Here is a 27829-nt window from a genome sequence, read left to right as displayed (position 1 = left end):
TGGGGTGTGTATCGCTGACAGGAGTTAGCTCCAGCGGAGGTATTGTGGGCTGGGTGAGATCTGGTCAGCCATCTGGTCCTCAGGTTGGAAGACACCGCAGGGTCAAGGCGCGAGTTCGCGCTAGGGTCTTCAGGGGACGCCCCGGACCGCCAGACCGGAGCGGAGAGCACGGCGCGGCCAGCCGGGGCAGCCGGGGAACCAGCGCGCGAGATGCGGGACGCCGGGGCCCCTCGACCGCTAGGGCGGGGCGGAGGGTGCCGCGGCCCGGGGCCGCCTGCGCGGCAAGCGCCCTACGGCCGGACCCAGGACGGCCGCCAGGGAGCGCTGCAGGCTCCCGCTCGCCCGCCCCCCGGTAGGCGGGGCCGCGCTCTCCCCGCAGCCGCCGCCGCAGCCGCCGCCTGGGCCGCCCCGTGTCCCCGGTGGAGCCGCCGCCGCCGCCGCCGGGAGCTCGATGCGGACGGAGCCCGGGCCGGGCCATGGGGATCCTCAGCATCACGGACCAGGTCAGCCCTCCTGCCCTTGCGCGCTTCCTCCTTCCAGGGCCGGCCGCCGCCGCCACGCGAGCCCGGGGATGTGCGGCCTAGGCTGGGCCCGAGCCCGGGGCTCCCGCCCCGCCCCACGCCGCGCTCCCCTCAACCAAGCCGGTGTCCTTGGGGGCCTGGCGACCGGCGGAGACACCGCGGGAGCCCCCTGCAGCTAGGACCCCAGAGCGGAGCCCCTCCAGCGACGCCCCCCAAACCTGGTGCCCCCCCGCACCGCTCCCCACCCCGGTTCTGCTCCGGCCCGCTCCCTGAACGCCGGTTCTCCCTGCAGCCGCCCCTGGTCCAGGCCATCTTTAGCCGAGATGTGGAGGAAGTGCGTTCCCTCCTCTCGCAGAAGGAGAACATCAATGTGCTGGTGAGTTGGGATCGGGGAGGATGGCGAGCCGGTAATCTGGGCCCTGGTGTTCTGGACCCCTCCCCACCAGTGGGGCGATTCTGTGTCTCCTCGGCTTGGGTGAGGCCACAGCTCTTTCCACCCTGGGATGGGCGACTGCTCCACATTCGGGGATGGAGAGCAGGTCAGACTTGGAGCACAGACCAGTGGGGCTGAGGATGCCCAGAAACGGTGTTCTCTTCTGAACCATCCGTGTCTGCAGCGCCCCCACCTCTCCTGGAAGAAGGAGACTCCGTCGCGGGCGCCGAACCCCTGACTCCACCCTCCTTAGGTGCTTGCTTTGACCTAGGATGGAGGCTTAGGAGGCTGCAGAATCTATGGGAAGAGGTTCTGGGGAAAGGCCTCGAACTATAAGACTTGAGCTGGGGTCCTGGGTAGTTCACCCCCACAGCTGCTCCTCTTTTCTGCCTTCCCAGGACCAAGAGAGGCGAACCCCACTGCATGCTGCTGCCTATGTAGGCGATGTCCCCATTCTCCAGTTGCTACTGATGTCAGGTGAAAGTGGGGAGCTGGAAGGTGTGGCACCAAGGGAGGGGACCTGAGGGAGGAGCCTTTTTTTCATATCCAAAGATTGTCCTCTGGTGCTTGGTCCAGACAAGGTTCCATCTCCATCCAGATTCTCTGGCCTGATTACTGGCCTCCTTCCCTACCTGCTCTCCACCTCCCACCAAAAGTGCAAATTATATCCCCACAGGTGCTAATGTCAACGCTAAGGACACACTGTGGCTGACCCCTCTTCATCGTGCTGCTGCCTCCCGAAATGAGGTACTGGCCTCCCACCTCCCTTCACCCTTCCAAAGAAGATGAGTTGGTTAAAGGTGAAAGATAAGGGTTGGAGTGTCTCTGTCCTCTGCCCTACAAACTGGTCCTCCCCCAGGTAGGGAGGAGACCAGACCTCGGCCCCTCCCTCCTACTCCTAGAACTGGCTGGTAAGGGGGAGCTAAGTGTTGCCAGCTGATGTGACGTCAGAGTAGAGCTTAACACTGGGCTGGCAGACTGTAGGGGGCCCTGCTGCCAGGCCTGAGTGACTCATCCCTCCCTGGGGGGCCACCTTGGAGTCTGATCCCCCTCTGGGCACTGAGATTACTTTCCTTGTGATAGAGGGATGAGGGTAGTGATCTGTTGCATCCCTGCCCCTCAAACAGCATGAAAGTTGACAGCACAAGGATGAAACATTCCTCATCAGCAGGGTCCTTCAGCCCTGAAGAGTGGGAAAAGGAGATCTTCCTCTGGCTTTGTCAGTCTCTTCCCTGGCTCCAGCCACCAGGGGGAGGGACTGAGGCCAGTGGGTGGAGTGGGTGGTGATTAGGAGGAGCACTGTAGCCTGGGTTTTGGAGAGAAACCAGTATCTATTTGCTTACCTAGGTAACGGAAATGACTTTGATGCCTATAGAAGGGCTGAAGGCGGGTATTTGGGGCATTAATGCAGCAGGAGCGTTTATCTTTTCCCAGAAGTGGTGGGGGATTGGGATCCTCCACATGTGTGGATTCGCTTGGTAGTAGCTCTACGTGTGGGTGAAGATTTTCAGGGTCTGGGTTGGGGAATGATACTAGGTGACTGGAGGAAGAGATCCACGTTTTCCTCAGCAAGGTGGGGAAGTTTTTAAGCCCTAAGAAGATCCAGAAGATGGGAAGTAGGTGTTGAAAGGCTAGGTATGTTGGAAAAATGAAAAGAGACTCTGCTGGCAGGGTGCAGAGACAGGGCCACGTGTGTTGTGCTGACCTCCTCTCCCCTCTGTTTCCTGTTGGTTTACCTCCTCCCCATCTCTCTTCTCCCCTGCCCCCCAACAGAAGGTGCTGGGACTGCTGCTGGCACATTCAGCAGATGTGAATGCCCGGGACAAGCTGTGGCAGACACCATTGCATGTTGCTGCCGCCAACCGGGCCACCAAGTGTGCTGAGGCTCTGGCACCCCTACTGAGCAGCCTCAACGTGGCTGACAGGAGTGGGCGCAGTGCCTTGCACCACGCAGTGCACAGTGGGCATCTGGAGGTGAGGACTGCTCCAAGTCCACGCCAGCCTCGTGCTTTTTCCCTTCCCTTCCTGCTCACCTTCCCTGGCTTCCGGGCCATGAGGCCTGGGGGGAAGCAGCCCAGATGATTATACAAACACTTGGGTTCAAGCACCAAATGAATGGTCAGGTTAGACTGAAATTCTTGACTTGGACCTCAAGAGGGTGATAAAGTCTCTGAAGCTGCATGGAACATGTTTATCTACATGCCTTTTTCTGAAGTGAGAGTCCTTGTCTTTCAGCACGTTTCAAAGACTTTTCTTAAGAGTTTAAGGACCACCAGATCACCTGAGAGACTCCCTTGAGTTTACCTCAGACTTCCACATCTACCTGGGATCTCCTTAGTGCCTGCTTTCTCTGTCCCCTCTAGTTCTCTAAATTGTGCTTCCCAAGAACAGAGAAGTTAGGCTGCCTCGGCCTTTTCAGAGGCTGAGGGCTCTGCTCTTAGGGACGTTGAGGACATGAACCCAGCTCTGAACAGGAGTCTCTCATGTCCTGATATAGACGGTGAACCTGCTCCTCAGTAAGGGAGCCAGCCTGAATGTCTGTGACAAAAAGGAGCGGCAGCCTCTGCACTGGGCAGCTTTCCTAGGTGAGAGAAGAATCATGGGAGGAGCAGACATTGGACATTTGGGATTCCTAGGATAGGAATGTGGGGGTTGCAGCCTTTGGAGAGAGGTGCTGGGGCATTAGAACTTGCCCTCCACCTCCTTGAGAGCGTCTTCTCTCTTCCCAGGGCATTTGGAGGTCCTGAAACTGCTGGTGGCACGGGGAGCAGACCTAGGCTGCAAGGACCACAAGGGCTATGGGCTGCTCCATACAGCTGCTGCCAGTGGCCAGATTGAAGTGGTGAAGTACCTGCTCCGGATGGGGGCTGAGGTCAGGGTGCTGGGCACGGGGGCTGGGGCTGAGGGTACGGAGTGGGAGGTCTCACACAGTCTGTTAGGGAGATGAGGTGTTGGGATTGCTGCTGTGCTTTGGGGAGGTCAGGAGGATGTGGTAAGAGGGTCTGAATAATGCTTATTGTAAGCAGTAGTGCCTTCAGTCTTTGGGTTTGGAACCTGAGGCAGTTGTTGGATTTCTGGGGTTCTCTAGGCTGCCTGTGCCGGCTTCCATTTTAAGCTGATACCTCCCTTATCCCCTTACCCTCACCCCTGGAAATCCAGATCGATGAGCCCAACGCTTTTGGAAACACAGCTTTGCACATCGCCTGCTACCTGGGCCAGGATGCTGTGGCTATCGAGCTAGTGAATGCAGGAGCCAATGTCAACCAGCCGAATGACAAGGGCTTCACACCACTGCATGTAGCTGCCGTCTCCACCAATGGCGCGCTCTGCTTGGAGCTGTTGGTCAATAACGGGGCTGATGTCAACTACCAGGTGCCTGAAGGGATGAGTCTGAGACTAGTGGGGAGAGGAACCTGGCTCTGGGGGCCCTGACCGTATCGTCCCCACTGGATGATTCTCTGGGGAACTGTCCACTTGCTTCCTGGGCTGATCAGACCTTCCCAGGGACCCAGGAGGGTGTGGGCTGAGAAGATGTCCACACGATCACTCCGTTCTCAGAGACATGTCCTTTGGAAGGGGGAACAGGGCATTCTCCATGCTTTGCACTAGAAAAAAATGCCATGTTTCCACAGAGCAAAGAAGGGAAAAGTCCTCTGCACATGGCTGCCATCCATGGCCGTTTTACCCGCTCCCAGATCCTCATCCAGAATGGTACGGACTTGGGAGATTTTGTGATCTCTTCTCCTCCCCACCAGAGAACCCCTCCCTAGAAACCCCTTTCTTTCCTCATTCCATCTCCCACCCCGTCTTCCAATCAGGATGGGCACCTGGAGCTCTGAGCAAGGCACCTGTGGAAATGGCCCTGCTCTGCCTGCCCAGCCCCCTCAGGCTCACAAACAAGATAACACGTGTAGAAGGCTTAGCCTGGCCCCTGGCACATAACAAGCACTCAGACGGCAGCTAACTAGCGTAAGTGGTCTGAAGCCTAAGGTCTGAGTGTGTGGGTGTGCATCCCCCCTTCAGGCAGCGAGATTGATTGTGCCGACAAATTTGGGAACACGCCACTGCACGTGGCCGCTCGCTACGGACACGAGCTGCTCATCAGCACCCTCATGACCAACGGCGCGGATACCGCCCGGTGAGTCCAGCCCCCGACCCCACTTCTGGGCTGTCTCTGGTCTGAACAGACTGCTCACGTCAGACCTGGAGAGACCATGGAGAAGCTTCCACAGCGAAGCTCGCTGTCTCCTGGGCTGGTGGGAGGTCCCAGAAAAGAGGTCTGCAGCTGCACCCTCCTTGACCCGAGGCCTGAATCCCTCCACTCCTCCCCAGGCGCGGCATCCACGACATGTTCCCCCTGCACTTAGCTGTTCTCTTTGGATTCTCTGACTGTTGTCGTAAGCTTCTTTCCTCAGGTATGAGCTGACTGGTTTGGGGCTTGGGCAGGAGGGCAGAGGCCTTTCCCCAGTCTGCTCAGTGCCCTCACGTGGGATCTGTGGCTGTTCTGGCCCCGCAGGTCAGCTGTACAGCATTGTGTCTTCACTCAGCAATGAGCACGTGCTTTCAGCTGGGTTTGACATCAATACGCCTGACAGCCTTGGCCGCACCTGTCTTCATGCTGCTGCTTCTGGAGGGTGAGTTCTCTTCCCTCTCTCCCAGGTCTTGAGAGGAGGGCCTGTCAGCAAGGGCCTGGACCCCTCCTTTCCTGCCCGGAGCTCTCCCCTCTCACAGTGAGAGCAGTCGTGGCAGAGAGGGCTGTCCGGTTGCAACCTCCCTCAGCCCCTCCCTGGGGAGAAGCCAGAGGCGCTCTTTCCCTCCCTAAACCTGTGTTCTCCTTCCTTCCAGGAATGTTGAATGTCTTAATTTGCTGTTGAGCAGTGGAGCTGACTTGAGGAGGAGAGACAAATTTGGAAGGTATGCTGATGTGCAGGGGTATATATACATAGGGAACATCTGATTTGAGAGACAAGAGATGGAGGGTGGGGTGGGGAGTTGGAGAGTAAGTGAGGAGAACATTACAAAGCAGCTTTTGGCTGCACATCCAGTTGCATTTGGATCTGCCCCTGATTCTTTTACCTACCCTCCTCCACTTCTCCCCAGGACCCCACTGCACTATGCAGCCGCCAATGGCAGCTACCAGTGCGCCGTCACACTGGTGACTGCTGGGGCAGGCGTCAATGAGGCTGACTGTAAAGGCTGCTCTCCCCTCCACTATGCTGCTGCCTCTGACACCTACAGGAGGTGAGACGCCCACCTGGTTCTTCTCAGCCCCCACCCCCACCCAGGCTCCCCCCAGACTTCTTCCCTCTCCCTCCCCCAGGGCGGAGCCCCACTCATCTTCCACCCACGATGCTGAAGAGGATGAGCCGCTGAAGGAGTCCCGCAGGAAGGAGGCCTTCTTGTGAGTAGCTGCGGAGAGCCCTGGGGTGCGTTCTCCCAGCAGTGCTGACTCTGGTCCCCTTGTTCTCCCACCACCACCACCACCGCTGCTGCCCTGCACCTGAGCTTAGTCCTGGACTACGCACTGTGGGCGCAGGAGACACGGTTCCTTCCCTCAAGGAATGATCTTGAAGGAACTAGAAAAGCCGAACATACAAATTCATTAGTTTATTCCAGAAGCATTATTTGAGTATTTACTTAATAGGTACCAAGTGCTGTGCTAGGTAGTAAGGGTAAAAGATGAATTACCCCAAATTTCTGCTCTTTGAAAACTAATAATTTGTTGGGAAAGATAAGCAAAAGGGCACTTATACACTCTAACGTAAGATATTAATAATAGCAGAAATGGGGTGAGGGATATATGGAAACTCTGTATTATTTTCACAGGTTTTAAAATTAAAGGCTTCTTTAAAAAAAAAATCCAAGAGGCTCAGCTGTGTGACCTTTAGCAAGTAACTTAACCTCTCTGTGCCTCAATTTCTTCACTCATAGCAGGGATAAGAATAGTATCTACTTCATAGGATCATTATGAGGATTAAATGACTTAATACACATGGAGTACTTAGAGCAATGTTTGACACATAGTAAATACCATATTAATATTACTACTAGCACAACCACGACAACCTATGCGAATGGTGCCAATGGAGTACAGAGGGGGAGGCACCTGACTGGGAAGGTTGGGAAAGGTGTCACAGAGGAGGAGATTCTGGGAGCGAGTTTCAGATGAGTCGGACTCTTTCAGATGGGCTGGGAAGAGAAAGCAGGGGTTCAGCATGCCTGGAGATGGGCGAAGAGTGTGTCAATCAGCAGGTTGGTAACTGATGATTGTGCTCCAGGTTCTCTAGGAGAGCATTCACGAATAAAGGAGGGCATTGAAGCCAGGGCAGACCTGGTGGGTCTGGAGCTGGAGTTGAATGGACAGGAGTTAGCCTAGCAAGAGCAGGAGATGGGTGTTGGCCAGCTAGGCCTGGAGGGGCTCCCTCACCCTCTCCTGTGCCCCTTCCTGGCTGGGCCTGTCCCTGCCTCACAGTCTGTTCCTGCCCCCAGCTGTTTGGAGTTCTTACTGGATAACGGTGCAGACCCCTCCCTGCGGGACAGGCAGGGCTACACAGCCGTGCACTATGCAGCTGCCTATGGCAACAGACAGAACCTCGAACTGGTATGTGTGGGACCTGGCCTGGAGGTGGGGAGCAGGGCAGGGCACGGCACACAGTCTACCTTTGTGTTTGTGGATTCTCAAACCAAGGGATGAATCGAATGTGGTCTCTAGATCCAGGGGCTAAGGGGATTGCTGTAGGGGGTTCAGGAGTAAAATCTTGGGAGTACCAGAACCTCAGCACCTACTGACTGTTCTGTCCATTGCAGCTCTTAGAAATGTCCTTTAACTGCCTGGAGGATGTGGAGAGCACCATTCCAGTCAGCCCTTTGCACTTAGCTGTGAGTCCCAGGTCTTTTCCTTTCGCCTTCCTTGTCCCTACCTGCCCCATTCCTACACACAGCTAGAAGCACCTGTGAGTCGGTCCTTGCTTCCACCTTCTTGTAGGGATGTGTTATGCAGGCAGGGGTCTGGAGAGAGGCCTGAGGAGCTCACAGCTGGGCGCAGGCCTGCTGCCTGGAGTCTCCCCGTGGGCCCTGAGAGCCAAGTAGGGGCAGTGTCCTGAGCTGTTTCCCTTGGTTGCCTGTGCCCCTCCAGGCCTACAACGGTCACTGTGAAGCCCTGAAGACACTGGCGGAGACGCTGGTGAATCTGGATGTAAGGGACCACAAGGGCCGGACCGCGCTCTTTCTGGCCACTGAGCGAGGCTCTACTGAGTGTGTGGAGGTGCTAACGGCCCACGGCGCCTCTGCCCTCATCAAGGAGCGCAAGCGCAAGTGGACACCCCTGCACGCTGCTGGTGAGCGCGCCCTTCAGGCTGCTCCCTCCCCTTGCCACCCACCCCAGGCTTCAGAGACTGGTCCCCAAATCCCTTCTGATTGGGACCAGGCTTGGGAGTGGAGTAGGGTGAGGAGAATGGAAACTTCAAGTACTGATTTGCAGCCTCCTGTCCAGGTCTTCCCATAGCCTCCACCCTCAAGTCCTTTATGCTTTACCTGGTCTCCTCCCCCTCACTATGCCCTGACACAGGCCCCATTTCCTCCTAGCTGCCTCTGGCCACACTGATTCCCTGCACTTGCTGATCGACAGTGGGGAACGAGCTGACATCACAGATGTCATGGATGCCTATGGACAGTGAGTGTGGGCCGGGTGTGGGGTGCAGGTTTCCCGTCCCTGCCGGGCCCACACCCTTTCTCCTGCCCACTCTGTAGAACCCCACTGATGCTGGCCATCATGAATGGCCACGTGGACTGTGTACATCTGCTGCTAGAGAAAGGATCCACCGCTGATGCTGCTGACCTCCGCGGCCGCACTGCCCTCCACCGTGGGGTGAGTGAGCTGCTAGGTGGGTCACTCACAGATGGGCCTGGATATGGGAGCACAGGACCCACCAGCAGTAAGACATCAGATTGTCCAGCAAGTGGGCCAGGATCTTGTGCCCATGGTCTTAGTGGGCATTACTGTGTCTGCTCCAGGATGCATATCTGACATCTGTAGCTAAGAGCCCTGATTACCTTGCTCTACAATCACATACGGCCACCTGCTCACTGCCCAGACTCTGTCCCAGGATACCCGGCTGGCCCTGTCCTGTTAGATAATGATGTCACTACCTTCCCCACCGTCACCTGTCCTATAGCCGCCTCCTCCTCGTCCCCTGGGATTCTTTGGCCCCTTAGTCTCCCTCTGCAAAGGGCCAGGATTGACTCTCGCCATCCTGATTGTCTGTTGGCATAGAATCAGGAAAGTGCTCCCTAACACTTAGAATCATTGCTGTAAAGACGGGTTGGAGCCTTGAAAGTGATTCTTCCTCCTGAGCCAGCCCTGGTGACTGGCCACTGGAAACAGAGTAGCTCCTCACCCTCACTCACACCCCCATGTCACCCACAGGCAGTGACTGGCTGTGAGGACTGCCTGGCTGCCCTGCTGGACCACGACGCATTTGTGCTGTGCCGAGACTTCAAGGGCCGCACCCCCATTCACCTGGCCTCCGCCTGTGGCCACACTGCAGTACTGCGCACCCTGCTGCAGGCTGCCCTTTCCACAGATCCCCTGGATGCCGGGGTGGATTACAGCGGATACTCGCCCATGCACTGGGCCTCCTACACTGGTGTGTTTCTGGGGCCTCTGGAGGCACAGCCATGTGTGTGTGTTGGGGGAGCAGACAAGGACAAGTGGGTTGAGGGAGGGACCTGGGTTGATCTGGAAGTGGAATGGAGTGTCAAGAGATGGGACAGGACAGACGTGGGGGACTTTGTTGTTGTTTCTCTCCATCACCACTCTTCCCTCCTCGTACCCAGGACATGAAGATTGTCTGGAGTTGTTACTTGAACACAGCCCGTTTTCATACCTGGAAGGAAACCCCTTCACTCCTTTGCACTGTGCAGTGTAAGTCCCTTCCTACACCCTAGCCCTTCTCAAGGCTCTGTGATCTGGGCTTAGGACAGGCAGTCCGTTTCCCCTGCCCCTCCCACTCACCCTTCCTCTTTCCCCAGAATTAATAACCAGGACAGCACCACAGAGATGCTGCTGGGAGCTCTGGGTGCCAAGATTGTGAACAGCCGTGATGCCAAAGGACGGTGAGTGTTAGGAGCCAGGGAGAAGCCTCCGTTGCCTCTGGCTTCCTCTTCACTCGGGAGAAAGGGCCTTCCCTGTTTCACACTTCCCCGCCCCCTAGGACCCCTCTTCACGCCGCTGCCTTCGCGGACAACGTCTCTGGGCTCCGGATGCTGCTGCAGCATCAAGCCGAGGTGAACGCCACTGACCACACTGGCCGCACTGCGCTCATGACGGCGGCTGAGAGCGGGCAGACCGCTGCTGTGGGTGTGTAGGGGACGCGTGGGGAAGGGAGGCGCTCCCCTGGGTTTTCACAAGATGGGTCAGCCCTGCCTGTGGGACTCAGGATACAGGAGGCATGTCTTTAGCTCTTTCCCCCTCTGCAGAGGGGATGCAAAGTGTGTGCAGATAGGAGGGTGGAGAGCCAGGATGGTGCTGCCCTGGAAGGGAGCGTCAGTCCGTTCTGCCCCTTTCCCTTGTAGAATTTCTGCTGTATCGAGGGAAGGCAGACCTTACTGTGCTGGATGAAAACAAGAACACTGCCCTCCACTTGGCCTGTAGCAAGGTACTGCCTGGGCTGCTGGTAGGGTCCAGGCTTGGTGAAGGGGGCTGGGTCTGGGGACCAAGAGCGTGCTCAGCGGAGGGCAGGACTGTCCAGCCTGTCTGACTGGTGGAATAGCTTTTTGTCCCCCTGCCATGCCCTCAGCTCCTACTGTCGTGCTTCCACTTCACGAGCCCCCACCCCCCGTCTCTCCCTCAGGGCCACGAGAAATGTGCCCTCATGATCCTGGCAGAAACCCAAGACCTTGGCCTTATCAATGCTACCAACAGTGCGCTGCAGATGTGAGTGCATGGGGAAGGGGTCTCCTGGCTGGGGGAGGCAGGTGGGTAAAGAAATTGCTGTCCACATCCCAGGGGCAGCGCACAGGATCCGCTCAGCACTCTTGCTCCCGTGGCTGGGGGTGGAAGTGCAGCAAGCTGCCTCCACACTCCTTCTTTTTCCTTTCTTCCAAGGCCACTACACATTGCTGCCCGGAATGGTCTAGCTTCTGTGGTGCAGGCCCTGCTGAGTCGTGGGGCGACAGTGCTGGCTGTGGATGAAGAAGGTGGGTGGGGTCCGGAGGCCCCCGCCTCTCCCAGGTTTGGGGTCAGGGATGTTCTTCAGGAGGTGACTTCTTAACCTTACTGGTTAAGAAACTGAATTTTCTTCACATGGGAAGTCTTCAGAGCAAGGCTCCAACACCAATACGCTAGCGTCTCTGAGGGGAGTCTGACGGAACTAGATGGAGGCAGCAGAGTGCTCAGGAAGACCTCCCACACACCTCAGTGTCCCAGCCTCCTGACCATCGGCTCTGCCCTTTACCCCATGCGTGGACAGTCTGCCTGTCAGCCTCCCTGGGCCCTCATAGCCCCTGAATTCTGACCATGCTGGGTCTTGCCTGCCTTGGCTACCCTGCACAGATAAGAGAGCTCAGGGCCTGGGGTGGGGGGGGGGTGGATGGGGTGGATGGGGACTCAGGGATGCAGGACCCTGGGGCTCAGTTCTCTGCTTTGCCCTGCAGGTCACACCCCGGCATTGGCCTGTGCCCCCAACAAAGATGTGGCAGACTGCCTGGCCTTGATCCTTTCCACCATGAAGCCTTTCCCACCCAAGGACGCTGTCAGTCCTTTCAGCTTCAGCCTGCTCAAGAACTGCAGCATCGCGGCAGCCAAGACGGTGGGTGGCTGCGGCGCCCTGCCCCACGGGGCCTCCTGCCCCTACAGCCAGGAGCGGCACGGCGCCATTGGGTTAGATGGCTGCTACTCCGAGTAGCCCCTCCAGTGTCCCTCCCCCTGCCGGTGGCTTGATACCTTATTCTATTTATTTAGAAAAAGTCTATACATTTAGGGCACTTTAAAGGAGAACACGACTGGGTTGGGGGGCGGAGGGGGGAGAAAAGCACTGGGGAGCAGCTGCTCACCCCTTTGCCACACCATCCTGGCCTGGCAGGGCTCTGGGACTGACAGGGAGCACCCCAGGCCCTTGGTACCCCCAGGGCAATCCCTTCTGCCAAGTGTCCCAAAATGATTGCTCAATGCCTGGCTCCCCTTCTTTTATCCCCTCTCTCAGTCCCCCTTTCTGCTGCCAGCTCCCTCAACTCTTCCCTCTGACTCTCCGCTCTGTCCCCTGCCCCTGCCAGGCAGATCCCTTCCTCTACTTCCATACCCATCACTGCCTCCCTGCTCAGCCGGCCCCTCCATCCCCGCAGCAGTGAGAAGCCTTAATTCCTGGTACTGTGTGAGCACTCTGGGGGTGTCCCCCTCCCCCTTCAGGGGCAGCTAGTGGACGAGGGGGGAGGGTATTTAGCACTGGGGCCTGGAGCTTTTCCCCCACTTCTGTTTCCCATCACCCCTAAAGTTCAAATGCAAAACACTTGAAGCAGCAACTACTGTACCTGGGCCCCAATCCTGCACTCTCCCTGGCTCCTCATATGCAAATCAAGGGCTGGTTCTGCCCCCACAGCCTGCCCCGCCCTGCTTCCCTCCCTGGCCTGGCCCCCTGACCACGCACTTTAACCTTGCTTCTTTCTTTTAACTTCTTTTGGGAGGGTGGAGCCTGTGGCCATTCCCCCTCTGGCTCTCCTCTCCCTTAACTTTGAGGCTTGTCATGAATTTTTAAGTAAGTATTTTATCCTTTAGGGGAAGAAACAAGTTAATTTCCTGCCCATTTCAAAACCACAGCCCTAGTATGTCCTCTGTGTTTCAGGCATGTGTTTGCATGTGTGTGGAGGGAGGGACCATATTCTTCCTCCTAGGCCCCCCAACCCCACAGCTCCTCTGTGCCCCGTCTGCCGCCACCTTCTGTTAGGTCCAAGAGTACCCACCGCCCCCAGTCACTCCTGATCTGAAGCCAAAGATGGTGGGAGGGGCAGGGCAGACTAGGGACCGTGGCTACTTGAGGACCCAGGCTTCCCCTCTTGTGTGAGGATGAAGTTCTGATCTAGGGAGCGACGAATAGACACTGAGGCTTGGTTCCTGCCTTCCCAGCAGCGGGGAGAGAAGGGATTGAGCTAGGGGCTGCACTGAGAAGATTCCTAAAAGTCGCACCCCGAAAGCCAAACTGGGCTGGAGTGAGGAGGGGGCAGTTTTCTCTCTAAATGTAGCATTGCATTTGGCCCTGGTCCCTTCAGATGCCCTGTCCATCCATCTCCTAGCCAAGCCTCCTGGACAGTTGGACCTGCTCCTGCAGCCCAGTGTTCCCTTCCTCACACTCAATACCTCAGCCAGGGGCCAAGACACAGAACTTGAATAGAGGTCATGCCCCCTCCGCCCCCACAGTGCATCCTTGCCCAGTTTGGCTGCCATCAGTATTGTCCCCTGAGAACTGGACAGGCTTCGTTTACACAGAACAGGGTCTCCCCCTGGGGGTCCCTCAGCCTCCTTCCCCCACCCACGCTTGCTTTATTCATGATCTTACCCCCTTTTCAGTTGTGTTCCCTGCAAGTCTTGCCACCCGTGCCAAGGGTGAGTTGAGGGGAGAGGGGGGCATCCCAGTGACCCCTCCCCCCGACTGACACCCTTAGCCATACCTCATGCTGGTTCCCTGAAGCCTGGGGGTGTTTGTCCAAGTCCTTGTTCTTTTTGTCGTGGTCCCTTTTTGTCCCCTTTCTCTCTGTGTCTCGCTCCCCTCAACCCTCAGTTCCTAAACCATTTCAAAGCTTCCAAATGACCATTATTGGTGAGAAGGATTGTGCAGTTTTTAGTTTTTAGTTTTGTTTTTGAAGCCAAAGGGCCTTGCGACGCCCCTCTTGCCCACCTCCCTTCACACCCTATCCTCCCCTATACGACAATCAATGTGACCTCTCTTAAGGGCTGCAGCCCCCACCCCCAACCCTGCTGGTTCTGCAAAGCTTGCCCCCAACTTCAGTTCTCTCTCCTCAGATCTTCCCGTTCCACCCCCCTCTGCCTTCTCATTTTGGTGCTGGGAATTAGGTGTTGGGGGGCAGGGGAGTGGGGAGATGGGTCCTCCAGAGAAGACACTCGGGGTATCAGTCGTGTTCTCCTTTATCAATGTTTGGCGACGACAGGAAGAAGCTGAGTATTGTCAGGAGCCCCATCGTGCTAGATGAGATTTCTGGTGGCTGCCCGTTCCCTGCTGCGCCTTCAGCACCCGTCAGCAGTGCTGGGGCCGGTTGTGGGGAGTCCTCTGTGCCTCCTCATGTGGTCGTGAGGAGGCCTGGGGGATGGGCAGCCTCCTCTCCTTATGCCAAAGGAAACCCCACACCCTACCCCAGTCTCCCCAGCCCCTAGTGTCTTTGAAGCATTTTGACCATTCTCATGGCCACTGCATATTTATTTTAATGTTAAGTTGTTTTTTTTTTAAACCTCTTTGACTTAAACGGGTGTGGAGAAGTAAAACAGGCAGAATGCCCCCCAATCTTAAGGGGGTAGGGTGGGGAGGAAACATCTTCCCTTTGCCCTCCCTCTCCCCCTCCCCCTCCCCACCGCAGCTCTAAAGCACTTGCTTCAAGTAATAAGCACTTTTGAGAAAAGGCCTATTTTAAGTGAGGACCCTGGGTGCAGCCCCAGGTCCCAGCAAAGGAGACAGAGCGAGGGCTACATAGGAGACAGGGAAACAGACGTGGGAATCAGAGGGCGAGATGAACAGAGCCAGTTTTTAGTTTCTGATTTTTGGGGAGCTGTTTCTGATTGGGCGGTGGCTTTGGTAGGGTTGTGTACTATCCTTCAGAAAAACAAATGGCACAAACTGTGGGTCCCAGGATGGACCAACAGACCCAGGTCACTGCCACTGTCCAACTGAGACTGACGGGCCACCTCCCCCGCCCCGTGGCCCCCTGAGCCATAGGACTGCTGAAAACCACTGAATGTACAGCCCAGGTTGGGGTGGGGAGCAGCCCCTGGGGGAGGGGGCTTCTCCTTTTGTTTGGTGCTGTGGGGGGTGGGAGAGATGAGACTGAGGGACTGCCACCCCACTTAGACATGTGTTCCTTGGGGTGGAGGGGCTGAGGAGGGCTTGCCTCCCTCTCCAACCCCAGCCATGGCCCCTCTTCCTTCCTCACCCCTATCCGTTTTGACTGTAAGTCCAGCTCACCTTTGCCTTCAATATGTAACCAAAGGAAAACTCAATACTGTTTCCACCGCTGTCTGCCCACCCGAGCACCTTCTTACTCCCCAGACTTAGGAGGGGAGAAGGGCGGGGGGGGACAGGGGGTGGGGGCCAGAGTGAACGGTTCTACAGCTGTACCCCCAAAGCCTCCTCTGGGGTCTTGGAAGGGACCCTGGGAGAGAGGGTGTTGGGGCCAGGCTGGAGGGACTGGGAGCAGGCATGCTCAAGATCTTGTGCACATGAGTGTGACTTCGTCTGAATGACTCCAGTGACTGCGCTCCAGAGGGAGGCCCCTTCCTCCTTCCCTCTCCGCCATTTCTCACCCTTTCCCCGCATCCAGTGTTCATACCCCACCTCCCCTTCCCACCACAAAGGAAAATAGCCTTACAGACCCTAGCCCAGAAACCCTCCTCCCGGGGCACACCAGCACGGGGCCCCATCCCGCCTAGTTTGAACCCTACCTTTTAAGAAGGAGGGATAAGGAGCAAAGCAGCCCCTTCCCCTCCAATCGCGGCGACTCCAGCCCTCCGCGGCCGCGGCCCAGACTGGGCGAGCGCGGAGGTCAGGAATCCTTGAGGACCAAGCCCAGTGGTCTGGGAAGAGGGAGGTAGAGAGGGAAGGGTCTGACTTGGGGACCCCCTCCTCCTGACCCAACCCCTAGAGAAGCGACCAAATCCCAGAGATGGGAGGAAGCTGGGGTGGGGAGGGTCTGCTCTATGAATTACTTGAAGGTACTGACTCCAAGGCTGCTGTTGCCCACTTAGGTGTGAGGGGGACACTGTCATTGCATTTGGGAGGGCGGAGGGTGGCGGGTGACGAGAGGATCTGCCCTTGGCCCTCGCTCACTCCTGCTAGGCCCTTTCCCTGAGGAGCCTGTCTTTGTCCCCAGGGAAGCCGGGGCGAGCCTGCCCCTCCCACCTCCGTCCCTCACTCTGGGCACCCTCTCCAATTGCACTAAATTAGCTGTGTGCCAGTCTTACCCCACACCACACAGGGTGGGGTCTCTGCTTCCAGTCCTTTCTCCCCACTGCCTCTGCTCCCATCCCAGACAATCTCCTTGATCCCCTGTATTCCTGGATAGCTCAGCTTTGTGTGTGTGTGTTTGGGGGGTGGGGGTGGGTTCTGGCTGGAGTGGGTTTGGTTGGGGTTTGGGAAGGGCTAGGGGGAAGATGGAGGATGCAGCCTTCTACCCCCTTCCTTAACTCCAAGCCACAGAAGCCTGGGAGGGAGGGTGCCTCCACTCGCTGCCGTGTGTCTTGCAGATGTGCCAAAATGTGGGTGGGGGGAGGGGAGGGTGCCTGGCAGAGCGGCCTCCAGGGTGGCTCTCTCAAAGCAATACAGTTCCTCCTGCCTGGGGGATGGCAAGACAGGGGAGAGGGTTGGGTTAGGGACCTGGGGGTTCCCTGTGTACAGCTGTGTATTTTCAGGGGTGTTCTCTGTCTGGTACCCACTGTGGGCGTCTCTGTGTGTGTGAACCTCCCCTTCCCTGTGCCCTGCATGACCTGTGATGCTGCAGACACCACCATCCTGTGTGCAGGGGTGTGTTGGGGGCACTGAGGGGCATGTCCCATGTCCTGTTGCACCCTCCACCCTGTGACCCATGTACTCGGTTGTAGGAAGTAAAGAGAACTGAGCACAATTCACTGGATTCTAGTTGAATCTTTCTCTAAGCAATGTTCCCCTTCCTGCCCTTCTCCCTGCCCTGGATCCACCTGTGGTGCTAGTGTTGGGGTTGGGGGTGATTAATGCTGGTGGGCAGCAATAAAGGGCAGACCTGCCCAGATGCCTGTATCCCCAGGGTGCTGAGGGCAGCAGGAAAAAGTGGGGACTTCAGTGCATTTGCCCCACCCCTCCCCCTCCTCCCTGGGCTAAAGCACAATGCTCTCCCCGCAAATTGCAGATCGCAGATCGATGCACCCTGCATCCTCGAGCCCCCCCCCCCCCCCCGCTTTGAGCCCTCCTCCCGCCACATCCTGGTTTTCTATGCTGTTTTGGTGCAAGTACAACTGTCGTAGTCATGGCTTTGGGATGGGTTCTGTTTATTAAAATCCTATTGCTCCTACTGGCCCTGTGTCCCGCTTCCATTCCTGTGGTTGGGGGGAAGGAAGGGCAACCTGGACGCCTTTCCACTGGCCCCCATCAGCCATTAGAGACCAGGGGCCACAGCCGCTCCTCCAGCAGGGCTATGGTGAGCATGAGGCTGCCCCCCAGCAGCAGCCCCAGCCCCTGCAGTAGCACGTTGAGCGTAGGGAGGGGCTCAGGTGGATGAAGCAAGGCTGGGAGCTGAAAGGGAAGAACAGCATCAGGATCCTGCCCTGGTCTCTGCCCCTAAAACTCCAGACGAAGATGTCAGAGTGTCAGCAGCCCCACTCAGACCCCTCCAAGCCCTTGTTTCTCAGACACTTGCAGGCCTGTGGTCCAGCCCCCTGCCAGGTGGCCACTGTGAAGGCAGAGGGACCGACACTCCCTCTCCTCCACACCCACCTCCCCACTTCCCTTGGTTTTTCTGTACTTCCCCACACCTCTCACCATGTCCACAAGGGCCACATAGAGGAAGACCCCAGCAGTGACCCCAAACACCCAGGGAGTGAGGGGGATGGGGCCCAAACTGAGCCCCACCCCCAGGGCTGCACCCCCAAGTCCCAGGACTCCAGACACCAGGCTCAGCAGCAGCAGGCTCCGGAACGGCAGGCCTGCCTGGAGCAGCATCGCAAAGTCACCTGTGGGGAGAGGACAGGGCTGGAGGGAGTCAACCAGGGCTGTCCCTCAGCCATGTCACCCACCAACCTCCAGCTTCCATCCCTTGCAAGTCTGTCCTTTCTGAAGTCCACCCCACACGCTTCTGCCATCCCTACCCAGTTCGTGAGGCAGCTCGTGGCAGAAGACTGCTATGGTGGTGCTGAGACCACTGGAGAAGCCGTCAGAGAAGGCAGCACCTGGGGTGGGCAGGATTGGAGGTGGTCAGTCTGAAAGGAAGCTCTCCCCAGGGGCAGGGGCCTGGGTTCCCTCTGTGGTCCTCCCATCCCCCTTTCCTGGTAGCCCTCTCCTAGCCCCAGCCAGTAGCTGAGAGCCCTGCCTTCTCCTTGGACCTCACTCCTTCCATCCCCTCCCCTCACACCTATGGCCAGCCCGTCAGTGAGGTTGTGCAGACCGTCTCCCAGGAGGACCATCCATGTGATATTGGTGCCACTGCCACTATGGTGTCCATGACTGTGGCCTTGGTGCCCAGGAGGGGCTGGGGCCTGGCTGTCCTCCCTCTGGCCCTGAGCCCCTGGCTCTGCAGAAAGAAGGACAAGGAGCAGTGTTGGTGGCTGCAACTGAGAGCTAGGAGCCAGGGGCCTGCTCTTCATTTTCTCCTCTGGTCACCTTGAGATGCCTGTAGGGGCTGAAGTGCCATCCCACTGACGTTCTCCGGGTCCAGGTCTGGTGTTCCAACATCCTTTCTTTTCCGTCGGCAGTATCTCTGAAATGGGAGGGTATCCCTCTTGGTGGAGGAGGCAGCAGAGCGGGGGCTAAGGAGAGGCCAGGCTACGGAGCTGGGAAAATGAACACCCGGTTCCACCTCTGGTACTTGGGGGTGTTCTTTGGCCTCTGCTCTCTTCCCAGGTTGGCACCTCCCTGTTTCTTGCTGACTTGAACTCAGAGAGGAGGCCGGAAGTCCTAGGTCTATGCTGAGGAGCCCCTACCCACTCCCTGTTGTCAGGTCCTGCAGTCAGGCAAACGGCAGAGCCAGGAGCATGCTTAGCCCTTCACCTCCTGGCTCGAGTGGCCACTTCTAGGACTCTGGTCACGGCAGAAATAGGGAAAAAGGGTGTCACTCACTGGCCCGAGCCCTTGGCGCCGCAAAAGCCCTAGCATGTTCTCCAGCACGAAGAGCAGGAAGAGACCACCAAGCACCGACAGTCCTGGTCCCAGGTCCTCCTCTGGTCTCCCACCAGATCCAGCGTGCTGCCCTCCATGTGCCTGACAGAGAGGCAGTCAGGGCGGACTCTGGAAGCCCCGGCACCCGACACCAACCCCCTCCTGAGTGGGAGGTGGCAAGCCTTCACGCATACGCTCTACCAGAAGGCAGCTGTAGCTGTAGAAGCCGGGGTGGGAGAGAGGATGTCCTAGGGCTGGGAACATCTTGGATTGTGGAGGCTGTTCACCCATGGGGGCAGGGGAACAAAGAAGGGACTTCACGTACATGTGGCAGCAGGTGTAGCAGCGCATCCCCACAAAGAGTGCCCACGGCCAGGGCCCCCAGGAAACCCAGCAGGGGCCGCAACAGACGAGGTCCCAGGAGCCGCAGCAACAGCAGGGAGAGGGGAGTGGGGAGGCTGAGCAGCAGGACTGCCAAGGCACTATGAACCAGAGCTGGGGAGAATCAGGGGCTGAAGTTAGGCAGGGCTGGATGGAGGCCTCCTTGGAGGTGAGGTGGGGCAGAGATATGCTGCAAGGGGAGGCAGGACCCCAATGAACCCTCTTCCTCGGCTTGGGGCCCACCACCCACTCTCACCCACTGACCAGACAGTAGATCCCCTGGGGGAGTTGGGGCTGGGGTCTGGATGCAGACACGGCTCTCAATCTGATAAAGCAGGGCTGGACACAGCAGAGCAAACTGACGAGGGGTCAGAGGAGCAGCAGGGCTCAGGCCAAAATTGACCAGCAGCTGGGAGCCATTCAGACACTAGGGGAGTTGAGTTGGAGGTCATACATTGGGGAAGTCTGGGAACTGTGACTCAGATCTTTAATGTCTGCCCTTCCACTGCATGGACTCCTGGGTCTCTCCCAGGGTCCCATTTGTTCACTGGCAGTGCATCAGGGACTGGGGACAGTTATGTATAATCAGTGTGTGTTAATTATTAGTGAATATTCAGTCCAATGTAAATATTCAATTCAGTGTGAATTGGGTGCTAGTGAACATTGCCACCAGCTCCCTTCCTCCCAAGCCCAATAATGTTTCATTGATTTGGTGATGGAATTGGGTGGACAACTAGAGCCCTCCATCCCGAAATCTTAGAAGGGAAAAGAACCTAAAATGCCATGCACCCTTCCTCTCAACAGCCCTGTTACTCGTTCACCCAGCCTTGGCTGGAATGCTTCCTGTGATGGGGTGCTCACCCTTACCAGGCATGCTTCGTGGCTGGTTTTGGCTGCCCTCTGGTGTACGTGGAACAAATTCACTGACTTTCTGTAATGAAGACAGCCATCTACCCCCTGCAGCTCTCCTCTCCAGATAACCAATGCCAGATCCTACCCTGGGCTGCTTCTCTGAATTCTCTGCTTTGCAAAATGTGGCCCCTAAACCAAGTCTTGGAGTTCTGAATGTGGGTTTATCTATTCTGAACCCAGAGGGAACATATTTCTACTGGAGTAACATACCCTAAGATCACGCCTGGATTTTTTTTTTAAGTAACCATTTAAAATTACTGACTCTCTAAACATTTTAGGCCATCAAAATCCCGTGATTCATTCCCCCTCTCTAGAGATCATCAGACTCACATCCTCATTCAGATGATCAGCCAATGAATGGTCCAGCAGCAGAAGCCTGTGAAAGAGGCCCAGGCCCGAGGGGCCTGGCCCCTGAGGTGGTACTGGGGCCTCTGGCTCCTCCAGGTCACCCCACCCTGAGGGATCCAGCGGCAGCCCTGCCCAGACATCCACACTCAGCTCAGGGTCTTGTGGCCTAGAATGGATGGGATAGCCAGTCAGACTCACTCATGCTCTTTTAGAAAGGGGGCTTGAAAGGATACAAGGAGTCAGGTTCTGAAAAATCTGTAATTCCAGGAATCTGATTTTAGGGAGCAGAGCTGGGCAACTGGAGACTGAGCCAAGCACTGAGAAGAGCTGGGGTGTGATATTTTGGGGTGGGGGTGGGGGTTACTACCTGTGCGTGAAATTGTCTCCAGCTGGGGGTATAGCCCGGCCAGCTGGCGGCCCATGGTGTCCCAGGCGGAGGGCCTGAACTCGGCCTAGCCCCAGGCTGTGGAGCAGCCGCGCCAGGCCCCCTGCAGTCAGCGTCCCATTCTCCCCGTACAGGCCAAACAGCTGGGCCAGGTAATGGTTCTGCTCCTGCTCAGCAGGGCCCAGGTTGGGGGCTGAGCCCCCTCCCCAGCTCAAGGACACCCATACACACATGCCAGCCAGCAGATGACTCATGGGGGACCTCATTATTGGAAGGACCGGGTAGAGGCGCTGGTCACGGCTTCTACTCCCCCAGGAGCATCCCGAACACTGTGCCCTGGAAGAACAAGGAGGAGGGGCTGGGGCTCCCGCTCTGCCGTCCATCGCAGGACCTGGGGAGCCCACACACCTCAGACTGCCCCCACCTCAAATCCAGCGGCAGCCCCTTCCTTCCTCCCCCCAGTGCCACCTCCTGAGCAGCACTTGTTTGCCAGTTCCTTGAGCACCGTCTCTGAACCAGAACACTCCCCTGACCTGACCCAGAGCTGACCATCCCTCCCCTGTTCCCCAAACCTGACCCCTCAACTTTGCCTCACCTCTGTCCTGCCTCAATCCCCAGGGCCTCACCCCCACTGGCAGTGTGAGAGCCGTCACTTCAGGTCCGTGGCAGGCCTTGCTGTGGACACTAAGAGGTTCCTGAGTCAGGAAGGGGAGCTGGGCTCAGCCTCCAGCTGCCCAGGTAGATTGGAGGCCACGTCAGTTAGAGGCTGGATGGACAAGCTCCCCACACCCCCAGCCCACCTGCCTGGGGGCGGGGTCAGAGGAGGGGCCAATGTGGGAAGGCTCACATCAGATAGGAGTTAATGGTTCACTGGTCTCTGGGATGGGGGAGTCAAAGGTCAGTCTTGGCTGGGCCCCTGAGTAGGGGAGGGCCACCCTCTGCCCCTAGAAAAGCCACATGGCTAAGAAGAACTGGGCCTCATCTTCTAAATAATTCGCACACATACCAACCCAGCTAGTACCATCTTAGCCTTTCCCTGCGTCCACTCCCACCCCACCTGCCTGACATCAGGCACTGGGCTTCATTCATCTCCACCCCCATCCCCACATTCCCTGGGAGGGTCGGACCCAGGTGTCCCTAAGCTGGAGAAGAAAGTGAAGAGGCAGATTAAGGGGCCACCTCAGATGTATAGGGCAGAAATTGTAGAACTTCCTCATCCCAGAAGAGTAAGAGCCAGAACTCTGGGAATCAATGACCAAGAAAAGGGAAGCACTGGTGGGAAAAGAAGTATCTGGGTCCCCTTCATAAGTCTGACCTGGTTTAAGATCAGGGAGCATAGTCTGATTGGGGTGATTGGTCAAGGGGGTCGAAGTTGGCATTACCTGACAGCAGGAAACAGGAAGAATGCCCAGAGGAAGAGGGACACAGCCTTCTTGGTTCCAGCCGTGGGAGGGGGGTAGGCAGGCAGGCGGACAAGGGTCACCAGCAGGGAGGGGGCAGGGGAGGGGCGCTGCCTTAAAGGGGCAGGCCTGCTTTGCCTAGGCCTTACCTGCAACCTATCTCCCCTCTGCCTCCTAGGGACACCCCACCCTCCCAAATGCCCAGCTGCTGATCTCTTCACTTTCTCATAAACAGTAAAGGAGTCTAGTACAGAATGGTAATGTTTATTAGGAAAGGATTCAATTCGACTTCCACATCCACACGCACAAGAAACAGACTGTAATTGTCGTTTCTACAGAGGAAGGAGGGCCCTGAATTCCGGGGGACAGGCAGCTTCAGCTGGACAAGGAAGGGAGTATGGGCTTAGGGTGGATAAGGCCACTGTTCACCACCCCTCCAGTGAAGTTTAGTGGCTAAAATACTGCTACAACCCCCCTGCTCCCCAAAGCCAGCAGCCCAGTATAAAGCTATGTTCTCTAGCAGACACCTGGGTTATAGTTGGTGGGGGGAAGGGAGGAAGAATGTCTTGCTATCTCTTGCTGCTCCTCCGGGTTTCTTTGCCGTTACTGACAGGGTTGCTGGAAGGGCCAGAAGGGCCAGCAGGCGTGTGGTTGGGCTGGCTTCGGGTAATCCGGGTGCTGGGAGGGTGGGAGGGAGTGTGAGGGGAGTGTGAGCCACCACCAGGACCTGGTGGGGCACTCAGTCCATTCCCGTTCTGGCTCTCAGAGGCTAGTTGTGGGAGAAGGGGAAGAAACACAGGAGTTAGAGAACTGAGGTGGGAAAGCTGTCTACCCACAAGGCCTCCCTCCCTGCTCCAGGAAGCAGCAGTCTTCACCAAGCACAACTGTGCACTGATGTCATGGGAGCAAGTGCAAAGAACGTAAGTTGTAGGAATGCAGCCCCAGAGAAGACATTTTTGATAGTTGCTACGTGAATCCTCATATGATATTTTTCCTCCTTTATTCATTTCTGTATTGTTGGGAGTCAGACCTAGAATTAGCTGTTTAGTTCTAGGCTCAAGGATCACTGACGAAATATCCCTTGACCAAAAGTGACTATAAAATTGGAGAAGCATTGGGAAGGGAAGGGCCTGAAGTTTCTGTGTTTAAATATAAGAAGGATCTTTAAAAAAAAAAGAAAGAAAGAAAAAGGTGTGGTGTGTATCATGATGAAAATATAAATAAGAATAAGCAAAAAAACTATTGTACATACTCTCATGCCCCCAAAATAATGAGCAACATTTCTGTGTATATTTTCAACTTTTGATGGCTTCCTCAAACTACCTGAGCTGTGTCTATCACGATCACTGCACTCAACCAAAGTATAATATAACCATCGCCTGCTTCCTTCATGGACTACAAGCTCCTAAGGGAAGTGCTGTGTTTTTCCCTTGGCATTTCCCATCAGGAAATGCTTGTTACATGAAGGCAGAAGCCTGCCTCTCACATACATAGGGCACCAGGGACTGAACCATATTCTAGATTTTGAGTTGGAAAAATCATAACCCTGAGGGTCAAGGCCTAGAAGCAAAGTCTAGTTTCAGGAAGATTGGCAACCCCGAAAGGGAACTATTTAGCATTTACAGCTGTGCAGTGTGGACTCCATGTTGTCATGTAAGTAACACGCTGTATTAGAACTGTGTGATGAATCGAAATGGGCAAGGGGAAAAGGGGCAAGGTTCTTCCAGAGAAGAAACAGAGAGGAACAAGCAAAATGAATGAGGGCAATCTTTGTGGAGAAACTGCTCTCATTTTTGCCTTTGAGTGGTAGTGGCAAAAGGGAGCTCCACCAGTGATAGAAACACATCCCTAAATATTTTCACCCCAGAGACTTGCAAAAGAGTTGGGAGAAGAATCAGGTGGAAGGGGATATATTGAGGAAAGAGAGATTTGGAAAAGGGATGAGGGCAATGCATCTTTCCAGGCTGGGGAGATTAGGAGAGCAAAGAGGACCAATGGGTGGGAGGGAACAGGTTTACCTGTAGAAGTGGCAGGGGGTCCGGTGGTAGGCTGGGGAGCCGTGGGGCTGCTGTCGTTCTGTACCTGAAGGTACAGATGGCATATTTAGACCTTGCTCCCTTCCATGCTTCTTGGCCTGACATGCCCTCCTTCCCCACATCATGGTCATGGGACTCACCGTCTTGTTGGGTGCCTGCTGGGCGCTGTACTCAGGGTTTGGCTCACTGAAGTTAGGAACCTCAGAATAAACCATACAGAATCTGCGAGGGCGGAGAGTGGCAAAGCCTCAGACCCATCCTCTGTGCCATTCTGGAGGCCTCCAGGACATGAAATGAACACCCTTATGCTGCCTCCTTGAAAACCTCAAACTCCCCTCCTGGTCTGGTTCTTCTACATCCCAATCCCCAAGATAGGACTTACTCCCCAATCTTCTGAAGATCACCCCCACGGCCAGTGTACAGCGTCAGACAACCCTTGAACACTGAAGCGTACCTGTGGGGGGCAAAAAAGCAGGATTCAGAATTACAGACTGTTAATCCCACCCCCTTGACTGTTGTTGCCATTGGATAGCCAAAAGTCACCACCTGGCTTACCCTTTGGTGAGCCGGATAATGTCTCCAGGCTGGATCAGGTTGCCCACGTCGTCCCAGACAGAGATGTTGATGCTGCCAGTTTTGTCTGCCACTTTGCAGGTCCGAACCTCGTGCCCGTCCTTTGTCTTGGTCACTCGGCCTGGAGGGAGCAGATCAGTGGGGGTAGGGGGATGCTCAAATAAGTGGGGGCGTGGTCAGATGGATGAGATTTAGATACCGGTGGAGTGAGGAAAAAGGTGGACAAATAGGGCAAAGCCAAATCTCGGGCAGGTACGGGGGCCGGGGGCAGCGGGGGAGGAGGAGCAGCACCATGGAGAGGGCCCTGAGTGGGAAGAGGCCCACGTGGCATTGGAGGCTTGGATCTGGCCAGAGTTCCATCTACCCTACATTCTGGAGGGGGCTAGGGGAGAGATTGGGGGTGCGCAGTATCTTGGGGTGCGCCCTGCATCCCAGGTGCAAGCTAAGAATGGAGATGATGTTCTCCCCCTCCTGGCCCCCAACTCCGAGAACCCGCGCAGGGGGCCCACCACCCCAGCATAGCCACCTGTCTCCAGCACAATGAAGATGAGGTTCAGGTTCTTGAGCCCGGGCTTGATATCCTTCACGAAGGTCTCCGTCGTCATGCTGCCCGAGCCTCAGCACCCCACTAGAAGGGGGGAAGGGGGATGAAGTTTCAACGCTTGGAGTCTTTGCCCCCATGTTCACTTCGCAAGGCCTATCTACTACACTAAGCTGGGGTCAGGCAGCCTCAAACCCTCTAACTCCTCTAAAAGGTTAAAAGCGAACTTCCCCTGGGGTCACCAACTTAAGATCAGAATTTGACGACCTCCGGATAGGCTGCTGCGGGGCTGGAAGCCCCCCTCACGGGATGCTCTTTCAGTCTCAGTCCCCGAGGTGGGAGAGACAACGGAGACCCGATTAGGGAACCTGGTGCAGAGCCAAGGAATGGAATCTTACTCATCAAACCTTTCCGAACCCTTATATGGACAACCGGGAACTCGATCCATCCCCTCCCCCACCCAGAGCCCACCACCCACCAGCCAACCGGCCGGACAGTGTACGCCGCTGAGCCGCCCGCAGGGGGAGCCAAAAGCTCGGCTACCGCCGGATGCAGACCAATGAAACGCAGCAGTGCGAACATTTCCGGAAGTTTCCCCCGGCGGGCCCTCCAGCCAATCAGCACCGCCCTGGCTCAGCACCGCCCTGGCTCGTCCCCGCCACCCCGCGTCCTGCCGCCCATCCCCACTCAACCAATCGGGATTTGAGATTCACGCGCCGCCAAGGGGGTGGGATTTCAGGCATTAAAGGAGCCTCAGAGAGGGTTGACTCCGCAAGGAAAAAGATAGACCACGAGGGGGCGCATCAGATCCCAATTTTCCTCTACTTGACTGGGAGAAAGCACTTAGACTCTTTAAGATTTTCTCTCCGAGACGTGACACAGTAGAAAAAGGGCCGAAGGTTTTTGGAATCCGGCGGACAAAAGCATGAAACCTGGCTCATCACTTCACTTCTTTTCTCGACAGTTCTTAAATTTGTGATTCCGTTTTGCAGAGAAGAAAACGAAGTTATATAAAAAGCAGTGCCTACCACGCAGCAGGCAGTTTCCTCCTCTTCTGCAACTGCTCTAACCCTCATCTTTATTCCTGATTTGGGGTCTTCATCTTTAATGCACTATCCAGCTTGGTCAAGGTCTCTAGAGAAAGCAGCATTCACACCAGAGACAGACGATAGGCTAACTCCCCTCCCCCTGCAACACACACACCTTTGGAAGTAATGGAATTCGAGACCCAAAGAGCAACATTTGCATTAGTCCCTCTCACAGTTCGAAAGCCACCTGTTCCTAATGCACTTATCTCACTAGATCTCAGGGTCCCCCCAGGAGTGAAAAGAGGCCTGAACCTTTAGTTTCCTTTGAGATTTGTTACATAGTCAACAAAAGGTAGCTAGCTCTGTAATGCTGTGTGTAAACCAATTACATACAAACAATGTATATACACGTCTATTACCATTTGCTTAGTGAATATCCATAACAAATAGTGCTTAATATTAGATTAACCTAAGAGGTCTTGTAAATGTAATGTCTTGTTTTGGTGAATCAATCCCTTACCTTCTCCTAGAGCGCTTTAGGCTCCACCCTGACTTTCCTCGAAGATCAGGTTCTCTCCCTCCCACACTCCCAGCCACGGTGTTGTACCCCAAAGAAATCAAACCACAACCCAGGAAGAAGGACATTTTATCTCCCTTCTCTCTCCTTAAGTGTTTCAGGGAGCTGTACGAGTGTTCGGAGAGCCGCCTAAGTGTGCCATGAGTGCGGCTAGGAGAGAGGCGGACAACCCATAGGGCACCCTAGATCAAAGTTTTCCGGTCAGACACTCCCGCATTCCCCACCCCTTGATCGCCTTGTTGACTACAGTATCCACTCCCACGACTATGAGTCATAAGATCGGGAGGCTCCGGGATGCTGACCGCGGCTCCGGAAACGGGCGAGGGGCCGGACAGACGGCAGGTCACACTGCAGGCCAGCCTCCTAGCGACGATCTCGCACCAAGCCGCATCAGCCTTAGGGCATGGAACACGTGCACCCCTCCGAAGCCAAGTCTTGCGCCCGGGGAAAGTCGGCCTCCAGCTCTGCCCCTGACGTTCACGCTGAAAAGAACACAGAGTTCGCCCTCCCAAATGACTATACAGCTCTCGCTGGGACCATAAAGATTTCCGGTCTAGAGCGGAGGTCTGGCTAGCCTTCCACTCTCCTCGTTGGCCGCTCGTGGTTTCTAATCCAGGGCTGAGTTAAACAAAGAG

The 27829-nt window shown here is 56.2% G+C and overlaps 3 protein-coding genes across 10 annotated transcripts; 1 reads left to right on the top strand and 2 right to left on the bottom strand.

Moving 5' to 3' along the window:
- The first annotated feature begins 368 nt into the window (after positions 1 to 368).
- On the top strand, positions 369 to 16574 carry LOC102529216 (serine/threonine-protein phosphatase 6 regulatory ankyrin repeat subunit C). The gene is made up of 28 exons (XM_072972454.1): positions 369 to 503; positions 814 to 897; positions 1353 to 1431; positions 1631 to 1701; positions 2728 to 2928; positions 3452 to 3539; positions 3684 to 3826; positions 4114 to 4326; positions 4587 to 4665; positions 4978 to 5092; positions 5287 to 5369; positions 5471 to 5588; positions 5800 to 5868; positions 6055 to 6195; positions 6275 to 6355; positions 7444 to 7555; positions 7762 to 7833; positions 8090 to 8291; positions 8539 to 8626; positions 8704 to 8821; positions 9380 to 9599; positions 9790 to 9877; positions 9985 to 10068; positions 10167 to 10312; positions 10528 to 10610; positions 10806 to 10888; positions 11060 to 11151; positions 11608 to 16574. The coding sequence occupies exons 1-28, from the start codon at positions 477 to 479 to the stop codon at positions 11856 to 11858; spliced, it is 3231 nt and encodes a 1076-aa protein (XP_072828555.1). The 5' UTR covers positions 369 to 476; the 3' UTR covers positions 11859 to 16574.
- Positions 16575 to 17190: 616 nt separating this feature from the next.
- On the bottom strand, positions 17191 to 21356 carry LOC102543614 (zinc transporter ZIP5). Its single transcript, XM_006218576.4, has 10 exons — positions 21022 to 21356; positions 20637 to 20820; positions 19659 to 19821; positions 19339 to 19508; positions 18975 to 19115; positions 18519 to 18615; positions 18271 to 18429; positions 18008 to 18088; positions 17682 to 17872; positions 17191 to 17435 (listed from the first exon to the last, which is right to left on the bottom strand). The coding sequence occupies exons 1-10, from the start codon at positions 21303 to 21305 to the stop codon at positions 17292 to 17294; spliced, it is 1614 nt and encodes a 537-aa protein (XP_006218638.1). The 5' UTR covers positions 21306 to 21356; the 3' UTR covers positions 17191 to 17291.
- Positions 21357 to 22682: 1326 nt separating this feature from the next.
- Positions 22683 to 27809, bottom strand: LOC102543359 (SOSS complex subunit B1). Of its 8 annotated transcripts, none has more exons than XM_072972484.1 (7): positions 27497 to 27809; positions 25576 to 25676; positions 25031 to 25185; positions 24858 to 24929; positions 24616 to 24697; positions 24458 to 24521; positions 22683 to 23208 (listed from the first exon to the last, which is right to left on the bottom strand). In XM_072972484.1, exons 2-7 carry the CDS (start codon positions 25651 to 25653, stop codon positions 23009 to 23011), a joined length of 651 nt encoding a protein of 216 aa, XP_072828585.1. In that variant the 5' UTR covers positions 25654 to 25676; positions 27497 to 27809; the 3' UTR covers positions 22683 to 23008. The 8 variants fall into 8 exon arrangements, with proteins under 8 accessions (XP_072828585.1, XP_015106915.1, XP_072828583.1 ...); XM_015251429.3 differs by having other exon boundaries at positions 25031 to 25169; positions 25575 to 25676; positions 27497 to 27806; XM_072972482.1 differs by lacking the exon at positions 27497 to 27809 and adding an exon at positions 27138 to 27480.
- Between the last annotated feature and the right edge of the window lie 20 nt (positions 27810 to 27829).

Source organism: Vicugna pacos, chromosome 12, assembly GCF_048564905.1.
Source record: "Vicugna pacos chromosome 12, VicPac4, whole genome shotgun sequence".
Taxonomy (NCBI): Eukaryota; Metazoa; Chordata; class Mammalia; order Artiodactyla; family Camelidae; genus Vicugna; species Vicugna pacos.
Note: the sequence above shows the minus strand (reverse complement) of the source record. Positions and strands in the feature narration are given on the sequence as shown.